The 13466-nt window shown below is 47.2% G+C and overlaps 1 protein-coding gene across 2 annotated transcripts in view; it reads left to right on the forward strand.

Annotated features, from left to right (window-relative positions):
• The window catches only part of tbc1d1 (TBC1 (tre-2/USP6, BUB2, cdc16) domain family, member 1), a 75519-nt gene extending 62303 nt beyond the window's left edge, over positions 1-13216 (forward strand). For both annotated transcript variants that reach the window (XM_083634787.1, XM_083634786.1), the window contains exons 16-20: positions 3663-3806; positions 4406-4565; positions 7531-7700; positions 10174-10350; positions 11294-13216. In XM_083634787.1, coding sequence (XP_083490913.1) covers positions 3663-3806; positions 4406-4565; positions 7531-7700; positions 10174-10350; positions 11294-11575 — 933 coding nt within the window. In that variant the 3' untranslated portion in view covers positions 11576-13216. The remainder of the gene's footprint in view (positions 1-3662; positions 3807-4405; positions 4566-7530; positions 7701-10173; positions 10351-11293) is intronic.
• Positions 13217-13466: the final 250 nt, after the last annotated feature.

The raw sequence follows: 13466 nt of genomic DNA on the forward strand, positions 1-13466 counted from the left end.
GACATTGGAACAGTCCTTTGTAGGACTCAGACATTGGAACAGTCCTTTGTAGGACTCAGACATTGGAACAGTCCTTTGTAGGACTCAGACATTGGAACAGTCCTTTGTAGGACTCAGACATTGGAACAGTCCTTTGTAGGACTCAGACATTGGAACAGTCCTTTGTAGGACTCAGACATTGGAACAGAACTTTGTAGGACTCAGACATTGGAACAGTCCTTTGTAGGACTCAGACATTGGAACAGTCCTTTGTAGGACTCAGACATTGGAACAGTCCTTTGTAGGACTCAGACATTGGAACAGTCCTTTGTAGGACTCAGACATTGGAACAGAACTTTGTAGGACTCAGACATTGGAACAGTCCTTTGTAGGACTCAGACATTGGAACAGTCCTTTGTAGGACTCAGACATTGGAACAGTCCTTTGTAGGACTCAGACATTGGAACAGTCCTTTGTAGGACTCAGACATTGGAACAGTCCTTTGTAGGACTCAGACATTGGAACAGAACTTTGTAGGACTCAGACATTGGAACAGTCCTTTGTAGGACTCAGACATTGGAACAGTCCTTTGTAGGACTCAGACATTGGAACAGTCCTTTGTAGGACTCAGACATTGGAACAGTCCTTTGTAGGACTCAGACATTGGAACAGAACTTTGTAGGACTCAGACATTGGAACAGTCCTTTGTAGGACTCAGACATTGGAACAGTCCTTTGTAGGACTCAGACATTGGAACAGTCCTTTGTAGGATTCAGACATTGGAACAGTCCTTTGTAGGATTCAGACATTGGAACAGTCCTTTGTAGGACTCAGACATTGGAACAGTCCTTTGTAGGACTCAGACATTGGAACAGTCCTTTGTAGGACTCAGACATTGGAACAGAACTTTGTAGGACTCAGACATTGGAACAGTCCTTTGTAGGACTCAGACATTGGAACAGTCCTTTGTAGGACTCAGACATTGGAACAGTCCTTTGTAGGACTCAGACATTGGAACAGTCCTTTGTAGGTCTCAGACATTGGAACAGTCCTTTGTAGGACTCAGACATTGGAACAGTCCTTTGTAGGACTCAGACATTGGAACAGTCCTTTGTAGGACTCAGACATTGGAACAGTCCTTTGTAGGACTCAGACATTGGAACAGAACTTTGTAGGACTCAGACATTGGAACAGAACTTTGTAGGACTCAGACATTGGAACAGTCCTTTGTAGGACTCAGACATTGGAACAGAACTTTGTAGGACTCAGACATTGGAACAGAACTCCGGCAGGCTCCGATGACGTAACATCCTTGAAATTCAGTCAAATGAGGATCCTTCCATGACTTTGAGAAACGGTGTCTGTCTCTCTCTCCCTCCGTCTGCCTTCCTACCTCTCTATCTTTGTCTCTGTCTCTCTCTCCCTCCTTCTGGCTTCCTACCTCTCTATCTTTGTCTCTGTCTCTCTCTCTCCCTCCGTCTGCCTTCCTACCTCTCTCTCTTTGTCTCTGTCTCTCTCTCTCCCTCCTTCTGGCTTCCTACCTCTCTCTCTTTGTCTCTGTCTCTCTCTCTCCCTCCTTCTGGCTTCCTACCTCTCTCTCTTTGTCTCTGTCTCTCTCTCCCTCCTTCTGGCTTCCTACCTCTCTCTCTTTGTCTACCGTCTCTCTCTCTCCCTCCTTCTGGCTTCCTACCTCTCTCTCTTTGTCTCTGGATCTCTCTCTCTCCCTCCTTCTGCCTTCCTACCTCTCTCTCTTTGTCTCTGGATCTCTCTCTCTCTCTCTCCCTCCTTCTGGCTTCCTACCTCTCTCTCTTTGTCTCTGTCTCTCTCTCTCTCCCTCCTTCTGGCTTCCTACCTCTCTCTCTTTGTCTCTGTCTCTCTCTCTCCCTCCTTCTGGCTTCCTACCTCTCTCTCTTTGTCTCTGGATCTCTCTCTCTCTCCCTCCTTCTGGCTTCCTACCTCTCTCTCTTTGTCTCTGTCTCTCTCTCTCTCCCTCCTTCTGGCTTCCTACCTCTCTCTCTTTGTCTCTGTCTCTCTCTCTCCCTCCTTCTGGCTTCCTACCTCTCTCTCTTTGTCTCTGTCTCTCTCTCTCCCTCCTTCTGGCTTCCTACCTCTCTCTCTTTGTCTCTGTCTCTCTCTCTCCCTCCTTCTGGCTTCCTACCTCTCTCTCTTTGTCTCTGTCTCTCTCTCCCTCCTTCTGGCTTCCTACCTCTCTCTCTTTGTCTCTGTCTCTCCCTCCTTCTGGCTTCCTACCTCTCTCTCTTTGTCTCTGTCTCTCTCTCTCCCTCCTTCTGGCCTCCTACCTCTCTCTCTTTGTCTCTGTCTCTCTCTCCCTCCTTCTGGCTTCCTACCTCTCTCTCTTTGTCTCTGTCTCTCTCTCTCCCTCCTTCTGGCTTCCTACCTCTCTCTCTTTGTCTCTGTCTCTCTCTCTCCCTCCTTCTGGCTTCCTACCTCTCTCTCTTTGTCTCTGTCTCTCTCTCCCTCCTTCTGGCTTCCTACCTCTCTCTCTTTGTCTCTGTCTCTCTCTCTCCCTCCTTCTGGCTTCCTACCTCTCTCTCTTTGTCTCTGGATCTCTCTCTCCCTCCTTCTGCCTTCCTACCTCTCTCTCTTTGTCTCTGGATCTCTCTCTCTCCCTCCTTCTGCCTTCCTACCTCTCTCTCTTTGTCTCTGGATCTCTCTCTCTCCCTCCTTTTGCCTTCCTACCTCTCTCTCTTTGTCTCTGTCTCTCTCTCTCCCTCCTTCTGCCTTCCTACCTCTCTCTCTTTGTCTCTGGATCTCTCTCTCTCCCTCCTTCTGGCTTCCTACCTCTCTCTCTTTGTCTCTGTCTCTCTCTCTCCCTCCTTCTGGCTTCCTACCTCTCTCTCTTTGTCTCTGTCTCTCTCTCTCTCCCTCCTTCTGCCTTCCTACCTCTCTCTCTTTGTCTCTGTCTCTCTCTCTCCCTCCTTCTGGCTTCCTACCTCTCTCTCTTTGTCTCTGTCTCTCTCTCTCCCTCCTTCTGCCTTCCTACCTCTCTCTCTTTGTCTCTGTCTCTCTCTCTCCCTCCTTCTGCCTTCCTACCTCTCTCTCTTTGTCTCTGTCTCTCTCTCTCTCCCTCCTTCTGCCTTCCTACCTCTCTCTCTTTGTCTCTGTCTCTCTCTCTCTCCCTCCTTCTGCCTTCCTACCTCTCTCTCTTTGTCTCTGGATCTCTCTCTCTCTCCCTCCTTCTGGCTTCCTACCTCTCTCTCATTTTGTCTCTGGATCTCTCTCTCTCTCCCTCCTTCTGGCTTCCTACCTCTCTCTTTTTGTCTCTGGATCTCTCTCTCTCTCCCTCCTTCTGGCTTCCTACCTCTCTCTCTTTGTCTCTGGATCTCTCTCTCTCTCCCTCCTTCTGGCTTCCTACCTCTCTCTCTTTGTCTCTGGATCTCTCTCTCTCTCCCTCCTTCTGGCTTCCTACCTCTCTCTTTTTGTCTCTGGATCTCTCTCTCTCTCTCCCTCCTTCTGGCTTCCTACCTCTCTCTCTTTGTCTCTGGATCTCTCTCTCTCTCCCTCCTTCTGGCTTCCTACCTCTCTCTCTTTGTCTCTGGATCTCTCTCTCGCTGTCTCTCACTCCCTCACTCAGGGAGCAACTGTCAACTGTCATTTAGGCTTATGTTGTTTTCCCCCCATCCCTGTCTGTGTGGATGTCAATGTTGTTGTTGTTGTTGTAGGTGGGCTACTGCCAGGGCCTGTCCTTCATAGCAGGAGTGCTGCTGTTACACTTGGAGGAAGAGGACGCCTTCAACATGCTCAAATTTCTCATGTATGACATCGGGCTCCGCAAGCAGTACAGGCCAGACATGATTATACTGCAGGTAATACTCGCTCTCTCTCTCGCTCTCTCAATTCAAATTCAAAAAGGGCTTTATTGGCATGATAAGGTGCATCTTACATTGTCAAAGCATAATGTACATATAGCAACACTAATTACAAAAAACAAAAAGACATTTTGTTCTCAGTAACATAAGTCACACAATCTGAAGATATTCAAAAAGGAAGAGAAAAATGTAAATGGCATGTGATAAATTAGAAGACTATTGTTGATCAAAATCTATTCAGAATAACAACTCTCTCTCTCTCTCTCTCTCTCTCTCTCTCTCTCTCATATACAGATTTACGAAATCTCTCCTACACACCTTAAAGGAGATATGACAAAATGATTATGATTTAGGGCTGGGGCAATATGGTTGAAATCAATATCACAATAATCACAAGGATTTGTGATGGGGTCAGGGGGCAGGCAGGGTCAACATGTTTACTTTTGCCTTCCAGTCCCCAGACAGACCAGTGAGGATTGTCTCTGTGTGTGTGATGTGTTCCCATGTCAGACCAGTGAGGATTGTCTTTGTGTGTGATGTGTTCCCATGTCAGAACAGTGAGGATTGTGTTTGTGTGTGATGTGTTCCCATGTCAGATTCAGATGTACCAGCTGTCGCGGCTGCTCCACGACTACCACCGGGATCTGTACAGCCACCTGGAGCAGCAGGAGATCGGCCCCAGCCTCTACGCCACGCCCTGGTTCCTCACCGCCTTCGCCTCACACTTCCCCCTGGGCTTCGTGGCCAGAGTCTTCGGTAAGCTGCCAGCACCACAGGCACAGGGACCCTGCAGTGTGGACGCAGGGACCCTGCAGTGTGGGCACAGGGACCCTGCATTGTGGGCACAGGGACCCTGCAGTGTGGACGCAGGAGCACCTAGACTGAGCGAGCGATGGGAGGTAGAGGCAACCGGGGAGGGCTAGATGAAACAGAGGAGAAAAGAATGAAGGAGTTAGTAATGCAAAGGATGAAAAGTAAAACTAAACATGAGAAGAATCAAAGAAGATGTTGATGAGGGGGCTAAGACGATGTGAGGTGCAAGTATGAAAAACGGAGGTCTCATGATAATATATAATAATATTAATATATAATAATAATAATAATAATAAAAGTGAAGGTGTACAGACAAGTTCACTGTCATTCATTCATTGACATTAGCAGTTGTTTATGCCATCAAACCCATGGCCTTTCTCAGTTTTCCCCCCCCCCACACCTTTGTTTTTCTCTGCTTCATTCCTCCCTTACTAAAGATTGTATTTATCTTCTGTCATGCCCAATTTCCTACAGTCACTGAACCGGCCTCACTGGCTTCTCACGCTTCTTTAAGCATATTGCTGTGTGTGCGTGCATGCGTGTGTGTGTGCGTGCGTGTGCGTGTGTGTGTGTGTGTGTGTGTGTGCGTGTGTGTGTGTGTGCGTGCGTGTGTGTGTGCGTGCGTGCGTGCGTGTGTGTGTGTGTGTGTGCGTGCGTGTGTGTGTGTGTGTGTGTGCGTGCGTCCGCGTGCGTGTGACGTCCGTGCGTGTGTGTGTGTGCGTGTGTGTGTGCGTGTGACGTGCGTGCGTGTGTGTGTGCATGCGTGCGTGTGTGCGTGCGTGTGTGTGTGTGTGGGCGTGTGTGCGTGTGTGTGACGTGTGTGTGCGTGCGTGCGTGTGTGTGTGTGTGCGTGCATGTGTGTGTGCGTGCGTGTGTGTGTGACGTGTGTGTGCGTGTGTGTGTGCGTGCGTGTGTGTGTGTGCGTGCGTGTGTGCGTGCGTGCGTGCGTGCGTGTGTGTGTGTGTGACGTGTGCGTGCGTGCGTGTGTGCGTGCATGCGTGTGTGTGTGACGTGTGCGTGTGTGACGTGTGTGTGCGTGCGTGTGTGTGCGTGCGTGTGTGTGTGTGTGTGACGTGTGTGTGCGTGCGTGTGACGTGTGTGCGTGCGTGTGTGTGTGTGTGTGTGTGCGCGTGCGTGTGTGCGTGCGTGCGTGCCTCATACAGCCGAGAAGTCTTTGATATCAGACTTGGCGCTTCACACCTCCCCTCCTCCCATGCCTTTAATCTGTTATATGATCGCATGCGATCCCGCCCCGCCCCCGGCCCCGCCCTGATGCACCGAGAGCACAAACACCAACACACCCACCGTGTCATTGTGTCTGTCCGTGTTCGCCCTGGCCTCTGTTTGTGTTTGTTTAAAGCCTTTTGGTGACGTCAAAGCGTCCATCACGATAAAGCCTTTAAGTCCCCAGTCAACACGGTAAGCTGTGGTGTGAGCAGTATTAGTATCGCTATTAACTTTTACTTTATGCAAGGAAGAGAAATGACACAACCACCTCATTGTTTTCTTTCTTTTTCTTTCTCTTTCTTTACTTCTGCTAGAGCTGCAACGACTAGTCGATCAACAGAAAATTAATTGACAACTATTTTTTATAATCGATTAATCGTTTTGGACTAATTTCGAAGGGGGGAAAAAGTGCAGAAATTCTGTCATTCTAGCTTCTTAACACATTGAATGCCAGCCATGTTTTCATTCCTGTAGGTAAGTTGTGCCAGGGGTGTTTTTGACGATTCTGGCTCATTTTAGAAACAGACGAGGATTCTTTTCTGTTAAGAATTCATGAACACCAATCATCTAAAAATAACTAATAGAATGTGTGCTTTCTCTGTCTAAAAGAGTTAGTTTGCAGAGTTAGTAGTTATGTAGATATTAGCCGTTGAGTACAGCATGGTTTCAGCGTCTGGAAATTTATTCAGAGATAAATGGCTTTTTGTGAAACAGTCACTTTAACCATTCATTTTTGGCATCAGTAAGACCGTCAGACATTCTAAACAATAGTTTTGAACAGTAATTTCCTCCATAACAACAGGAAACACCCCTCTCATTCAAACTCCTCCCTCCGTGTGTCTTGTGTCCTCCTGGCTGTACAGCGGGCGTGTCAGAAGCGCTTTTGCTGCTGCCTGCCTGTGTGCCTGCCTGCCTGCTTGCCTGCGTGCAGACGCTCCTTGTGCGAGTCAAGATGGGCCGGGGAATGCGTGGGCGATGGGCAGATGTTGATTCTGGCCTTTCTGAGGTGTTTCAAAGTGTGTTTCACCTATGATCTATTTTGCAAATCGCTCTCCGCTCTCTGTGTGCTGCTGCCGGTGCGCGGCCGCTCTCAGGCAAGACAAGTCTTGAATGGATTACTGTGAAATCGCCACGGCATTTCCTTGAACGGCTTGGTCCCGCGGCAGTTTTTTCTTTGATTTCGGTCGTCTGGGGGAGCACTGTCAACACTTAGTGGGTCGGTAAAATAGATTATACACATTATCTTGCTCCAATAGTGATCTCGAAGATGTAAAAGTTGTTGATTGATGTACCACCGTCAAAAAAAAAAAAATGTTTATGTAAGACGAGTTAGCTCGTCCTTGGCACTTAAGCGCTGGATTATGTAAGACGAGTTAGGTCGTCTCTGGCACTTAATGTGTTAAATGTGAATATTTTCTGGTTTCTTTAGTCTTCTATGACAGTAAACTGATTATCTTTGAGTTGTGGACTGTTGGTCAGGACAAATGAACACATTTGAGGATGTCATCTTTGGGCTTGGGGGGAAAAGTGATTGTCATTTTTCACTGTTTTGTGACATTTTACAGACCAAACGACGAATCGATTCGTCAGGAAAATAATCGACAGATTAATCGATAATGACAATAATTGTTAGTTTTTCAGTCCTAACTTCTACCCTTCTGTCTCTCTCTCCCTCTCTCAGACATGCTGTTCCTGCAGGGGTCAGAGGTCATCTTCAAGGTGGCCCTCAGCCTGCTGCAGAGCCACAAGCCTCTGATCCTGCAGCACGACAGCCTGGAGTCCATCGTGGACTTCATCAAGACCACCCTGCCCAACCTGGGCCTGGTGCAGATGGAGAAGACCATCAACCAGGTGTGTGTGTGTGTGTGTGTGTGTGTGTGCGTGCGTGTGTGTGTGTGTTGTGTGTGTGTGTGTGCGTGCGCGAGACAGAGAGCAATGAGTAATAACCTTTTAATCGCTGTACTGCCTAACTGCTTTAGAGTACAAGTAGCTAATCAACAGAGGATCTTTTTTATGGGCCTTATCTCATTTCTTGTATATTCAGGGATTACAGTCAATGTTTCACATTACATATTATTAATAGGAATATCCACTGTATTCACTGTATTTTCTTGCCAATATCCGATATGCCGATATTTTCAAACTCTTTTGGCCGATTGCTGATGCCGATACGATATAATAACATTATATATATATATATATATATATATATATATATATATATATATATATATAGATATATACACGCATATCTTTCCACTAAATTTCAGAGAACATCAAGTCTCTCCTGTAGTAGAATGAACACATTATTATGCCTACTCTTATCGTGATGGCCCACTGGCAGATGCAGACATATAAATACAATGCTTTTCAAAATGCAAACTGTACACATTCACTTGGCTAAATGAGAAAACTACTTCAGCTTAGGTCATGTGAAACATGGCTTTTTTATTTATTTAAATTTAAATTTAATCTATTAACATTTTCTTAAAAAACAACAACTGTAATATTCATCCTACTTCGACAGGCTTGGGTGATGCTCTCCCTGCGTTAGGGGTTAGCGTCATTTTAGTCTGACTGGATTGAAGCAGCATTGTGGACTTAGCTGTCCGACCATTTCAGTCGGTGCCGGATGGAAATCCCTTTCCGCTCCCCGCAACCTCTGCAATTGGCTCCGACACGCTCTGACTGCGGCTGCGACCATATTTGGATTTCCTCCCCCCCCCCCCCCCATGGAATCTGTATGCCTCTGCTGCTGTACGTGTCGAATCTGCCGAGCACAAATGCCTGCGCCGCTGCAACAACAACAGCAGCGCTATCCGCTAGCTCGTTGCTACACGGTGAAAACGATTGATGTGGATTATGCAATGAAGCCAGCCTGCATGGTACGTTCGGTGGATGGCTGTAAAGACTAACCTTTACAGCCAAAAAGGCTAACCCTTTTCCCCCTCTAGTCCACAGTGAAAACCTTATCCAGCAAGAGTCTGGCAAGCGAGCCTAGCATCATTTACGCGTCATTTTATCAGCCCGTCATATCGGCAGAAATGTTTTCGTTTCTGGCCCGATACAACATTTAATTTTAAAACCTTTATCGGCCGATAACGTTGACGTGCCGATATATCATCAATGCATCCCTAAGTGAAAGTATGGAAAGGGAAGTGAAAAAGGGATATTTGCGTATCCTCTGGAATATCTACTTCTTTTCAAAGAGGGGAACAACTGTGCAGCACTTACAACAGCAACTATCTGTCCTCCCTTCCCTTTACCAAACCCCATTTATGTAATTCCACCATAAAGAATGCGCCTGTCATAAAGTGACAACCTAATTGGACTTAACAAGGAAATAGAGAGCAATATTCTGGTTCAACCGGGGCCATCAATCTCAGCCACACCCCACGCGCCTCATACCTCCGAGGCAAACACCTCATGGGTGGAGCTTGGATGAAGTCATCGTGCCATCGCCTGTATGCGTCCTGAAAAAAAAAAAAAGATAAACATGTCCCCGTGTTTAATCTGACTGGCACCAGTAACGCCACGCTTCCAGTCGTGTGGGTTTCTGTCTACTTATTCATGTCCTTGGATGGCATATGAGTCAATGCCATTCATGTAAACAAAGACAGAACGTTTACTGATGGCTTGCTCACTAGTTTGTTTCTCGAGGTTGAGATGAGTCATAGGCTTGTAAAATGTTATCATGGTAAAGGAACTATACGCGCGTGTCGTAACGAATACTGTGTGCGTGTGAGAGAGAGTTGAGTCATACGCGAGCCTGCCGGGACTTTCCCTCCAGTGCCACGTACGTACATGTATCCACATTAGCTGCTCTATATGTTAACTGTGATATGACTCACAGGAAAACAAACAGAGACTAGTTGTATCTGGAGGGCCTTTTGATTGTTTGTTTTTGCTCTTCATTTTGCCGACATGGCATTTGGAGGCATTGGGTAATAAAGTGTTAAATTAACCTGTGGGAACACATTAAACCACCATTGTAATGCGCAAGGGGAAGGAGTGTGTGTGTGTGTGTGTGTGTGTGTGCGTGTGTGTGTCTGTCTCTGACTATTGTTTATTGTCGATTCGATGTTCGAAATGTTTTGTCATACAGAATGTCTACAGCAAGGTAACGTTCGTGCCTTCTCAATAGACGGTTTTAACTTGACAACAAAAACATTCTAAATTGAACCCCAGCTCACTTCCTGTTGCAGTGTTTGCTCTGGACAGAAAAGGGGGAAAAATATTAAAGTTCAGGACTGGCCATTCCGTGAAAACCGTCTATAGTTGCTACACATTAAAAACAATTTTTCTTTATGTGTGTTTGTGTTAGGTTTGCGGGATGGATGTGTCCAAGCAACTCCAGGCCTATGAAGTGGAGTACCACGTCCTGCAGGATGAGATGTTGGACACGCCTCCCACCCTCAACCAATCCCAGCGAGCCGCGCAGCTGGAGAGGAGCAATCAGAGCCTCCGGCAGCAGAACCTCGACCTCCTTGAGGAGCTGCAGGTACACATGCACACACACAATCACAAGGAAAAACAACAACATTCTTACATTACTGTACATTTTTTTAAGCAATGCAGCTGCTTCTATAAATGACATGTGTGTCTGTCCGTTTGAGCCTGAGGTGAGCCTGAATTGTGGCCTAGGCTCCTCCCCCGGCTCCAGAAGGAAGCGAGAGAATGAGGTCGATAGTGAATAGGGAGAGAGAGAGAGAGAGAGAGAGAGAGAGAGGTCTCAAAGCTGGTGAAACCATAGAGACACTGCGGAGCGCGTCATCATTCAGAAACCACGCCCAAAACGGGGGAAAACAGAAAACCCCCCCTCCAATCATGGCGTTCTCCTATGTCGCGTGCATGGTCGCGTGTTGCACACAAAGATGTTGAACACTCCAACTTACTTCCTTGACAGCTAGATCCACATTTTTCTTCTCGCCAATTCTCAATGGCTTCCTTGTTTTGCTCAGGAGTACAAAAAAACTTTAACTGGTGATTTTTTACATTTGTTGTCTGCGCTTAGCTATGTTTAATTCGAGGAAAATGACGCTGGTGTATGGGAGTGAACGGAGCGATTTTTCCCCGTGATGGCCGTGGCCTATTTCATGCAGTGTCTCTATAGACTGTAGGGTGAAACACGCACACGCACACCCAGTGCCAGGGCTCGAGCATGATAAATAATCGCTGTTGAATAAAGTTTCGATTTTGTGATCTGCGGTAAATCCCAGATGGGACTTTTGAGCTGCTTTCTGTTACATTGTTGAAACTGGAGTGAACTCCGAGACTGGACTATCCTTTGTGACTGGATTGAACTCTGAAGCGCATCTGGAGTACTAAACCTCCACCGCTTACTTCACAGCCTGGGTGTGATTTATCTTTCCTGACACTACTTTCTCCACCGACGCATCCTCAACCCTCTCTCTCTCTCCCCCGTTCCACCCCTCCCTCCGCAGGTGTCGCACGCCCGGGTGTGCGGCCTGGAGAGCCGAGTAGAGAGCCTGGTCCAGTCGGAGGGCCAGCTGAAGGAGCAGGCGTCCGCTCTGGAGGAGGAGAAGAGGCGGCTCCAGAGCGACGTCGCGCGCCTGCACGCCCTCCTCGCCGGCCTGGGCATCCCCGACGCCCAGCCGCCCTCTGACGGACACGCGTGCACGGCTAAGGGCGACGGCAGAGAGGGGCTGGGGAACGGGACGGCCGTCTCCCTCGCTCACCCCCTGGCTCTCCCGGACGGTTTGTAACGGCGCCGACCAACCCGCCGAAACACAGTAAGCCCAACAGGAGGCGCTGGTTGTGCAGAGAGAGGACGCTGAGAAGTCGGAGGCCCAGGAAGTGATGGTCCGGTCGCCGGGGGAGACCAACCTTTCTCCTCTTCCTAACCTGTCAAGCTGCAGAAAGCTCTAATTATAAGAAGAAGAAGAACGACAGAGGGGGAGAGAGAAGAGATTGGACCTGGCTAGAACTCATGAAGAGGGTGGAGAATTAGCAAAAACAGGGGTGAGGTCGAGAGAGAGAGAGATGGAGAGAGAGGGGAAAGAAATGGTTGACTCTCATCCCAAAACTGTTGACCTCCTTTCGATCGTATTTGTGCCATGAGTGCCCGCCCCTCCCCTCCCCCATTCTAATGTATACTGTAATGAACATGTGATTTGACCAACACGCCCCAAAGATAGCACTGTCCCACTGGGCTTCTACTGTAAAAACACAAGAAACGGCCCAAAGCAGTTACATTTGCACCTGTACTTGTCCGTCTTTTTTTCGTCAGTGAGAGCATTGATACGTGTCGTATGTTGGTATGAGAGCGTTTGTGTGTGAATGTGCCCACATGCAAAGAGGCTAAACTAGCCAAAGAATGTCTTCCTAAGTCCTATATACGGTACTCTAAAAAGAGCCCGAACAAAGAGTCAAACTCCCACGCCACAGTCAAACTACATCCTGAAACATGTTATTACACACAGCAAGTCAAACATGCCAAAGAAGCACCGAGAAGTGAGATGAGAGGAGATGGTTGAAAGCGCTATGAAATGTTGAATTAAAAAAAATGAAGATGGAATAAGCTGGACGATGTTAGACGCTGTTAGCTAGTGACGCTGTTAGCTAGTGATGCTGGTGTTTCGTCACAGGCGCGGTGTCTTACATCTGCAATAAGCACAACAGGAGAGAGACTGAATTAAGACTGTTTGCCATTACTCCTCCATCTTTCCATTATACAGGAAAGCAGCAGTCGTCCATTTACCCATCAGGTGTTTAGCTTACAGTTTAGCCATAGAATAAATTCACTCCATTTAGATTCAACCGTGTAGAAAGGAGAAAGGCTCTGGTTTCGGAAGTAAACTTTTTTCTTTTCTTTTCTTTTCTTGTCTTTTCTTTTCTTTTTTGAGATGGTAGCTAGTCTTTTCCTAGTCAGGGGAAGCGCCTGATCAATTTGTTTTGCCAAATTCCAGCAAAGAAGAATTGATTTCTGAAACACAGGAGAACTCTGCTGCAGAGACAATCTATCGGCTGTTAATCACACCTACTGTATTCAACACACTGAATCCACACACACCCCCAGCATCAGTTTGGAGTGTGTCAAGTTGTAATTTACTGTATGTGACTATGTATTATCGTGTGTGTGTGTGTGTGTGTGTGCGCGTGCGCGTGTGTGTGTGCGTGTGTGTGTGTGTGCGTGTGTGTGTGTGTGTGCGTGTGTGTGTGTGTACACACCTGTGTATGTTTAACTTGTATTCATGCATGTCACTCACATGATTGCAGAAACCTTGTTGATTTACACTGTAAAGGCATTGCTTTGACTCCTGACTCCTTGCACATGTTTTTGTTTTAATTGATAATTATTACTATTATTGTATTATTCTATACTTTGAAATACATTTCATATCCTTTCAGTACATCTGAAGCCAGCTTTTGTTCTTTGTGTGTGTGTGTGTGTGTGTGTGTGTGTGTGTGTGTGTGTGTGTGTGTGTGTGCATATTTGAGTCAGACATCATCAGACTGTTGCAGATAGGCTACTGTACGTTCAGGTTGTATCATCGCCTGTCAAAACATGCCAGACAGTCGTTTTAAATGCGGTTGTGGAGTGGTTGATGTAAGGCAGCGGCAGGCTTATTCAACTGGCGGCCGGGGGGAAGGGGA

The sequence above is a fragment of the Poromitra crassiceps genome (genome assembly GCF_964638095.1).
Source record: "Poromitra crassiceps genome assembly, chromosome: 4".
NCBI classification, from domain to species: Eukaryota; Metazoa; Chordata; class Actinopteri; order Beryciformes; family Melamphaidae; genus Poromitra; species Poromitra crassiceps.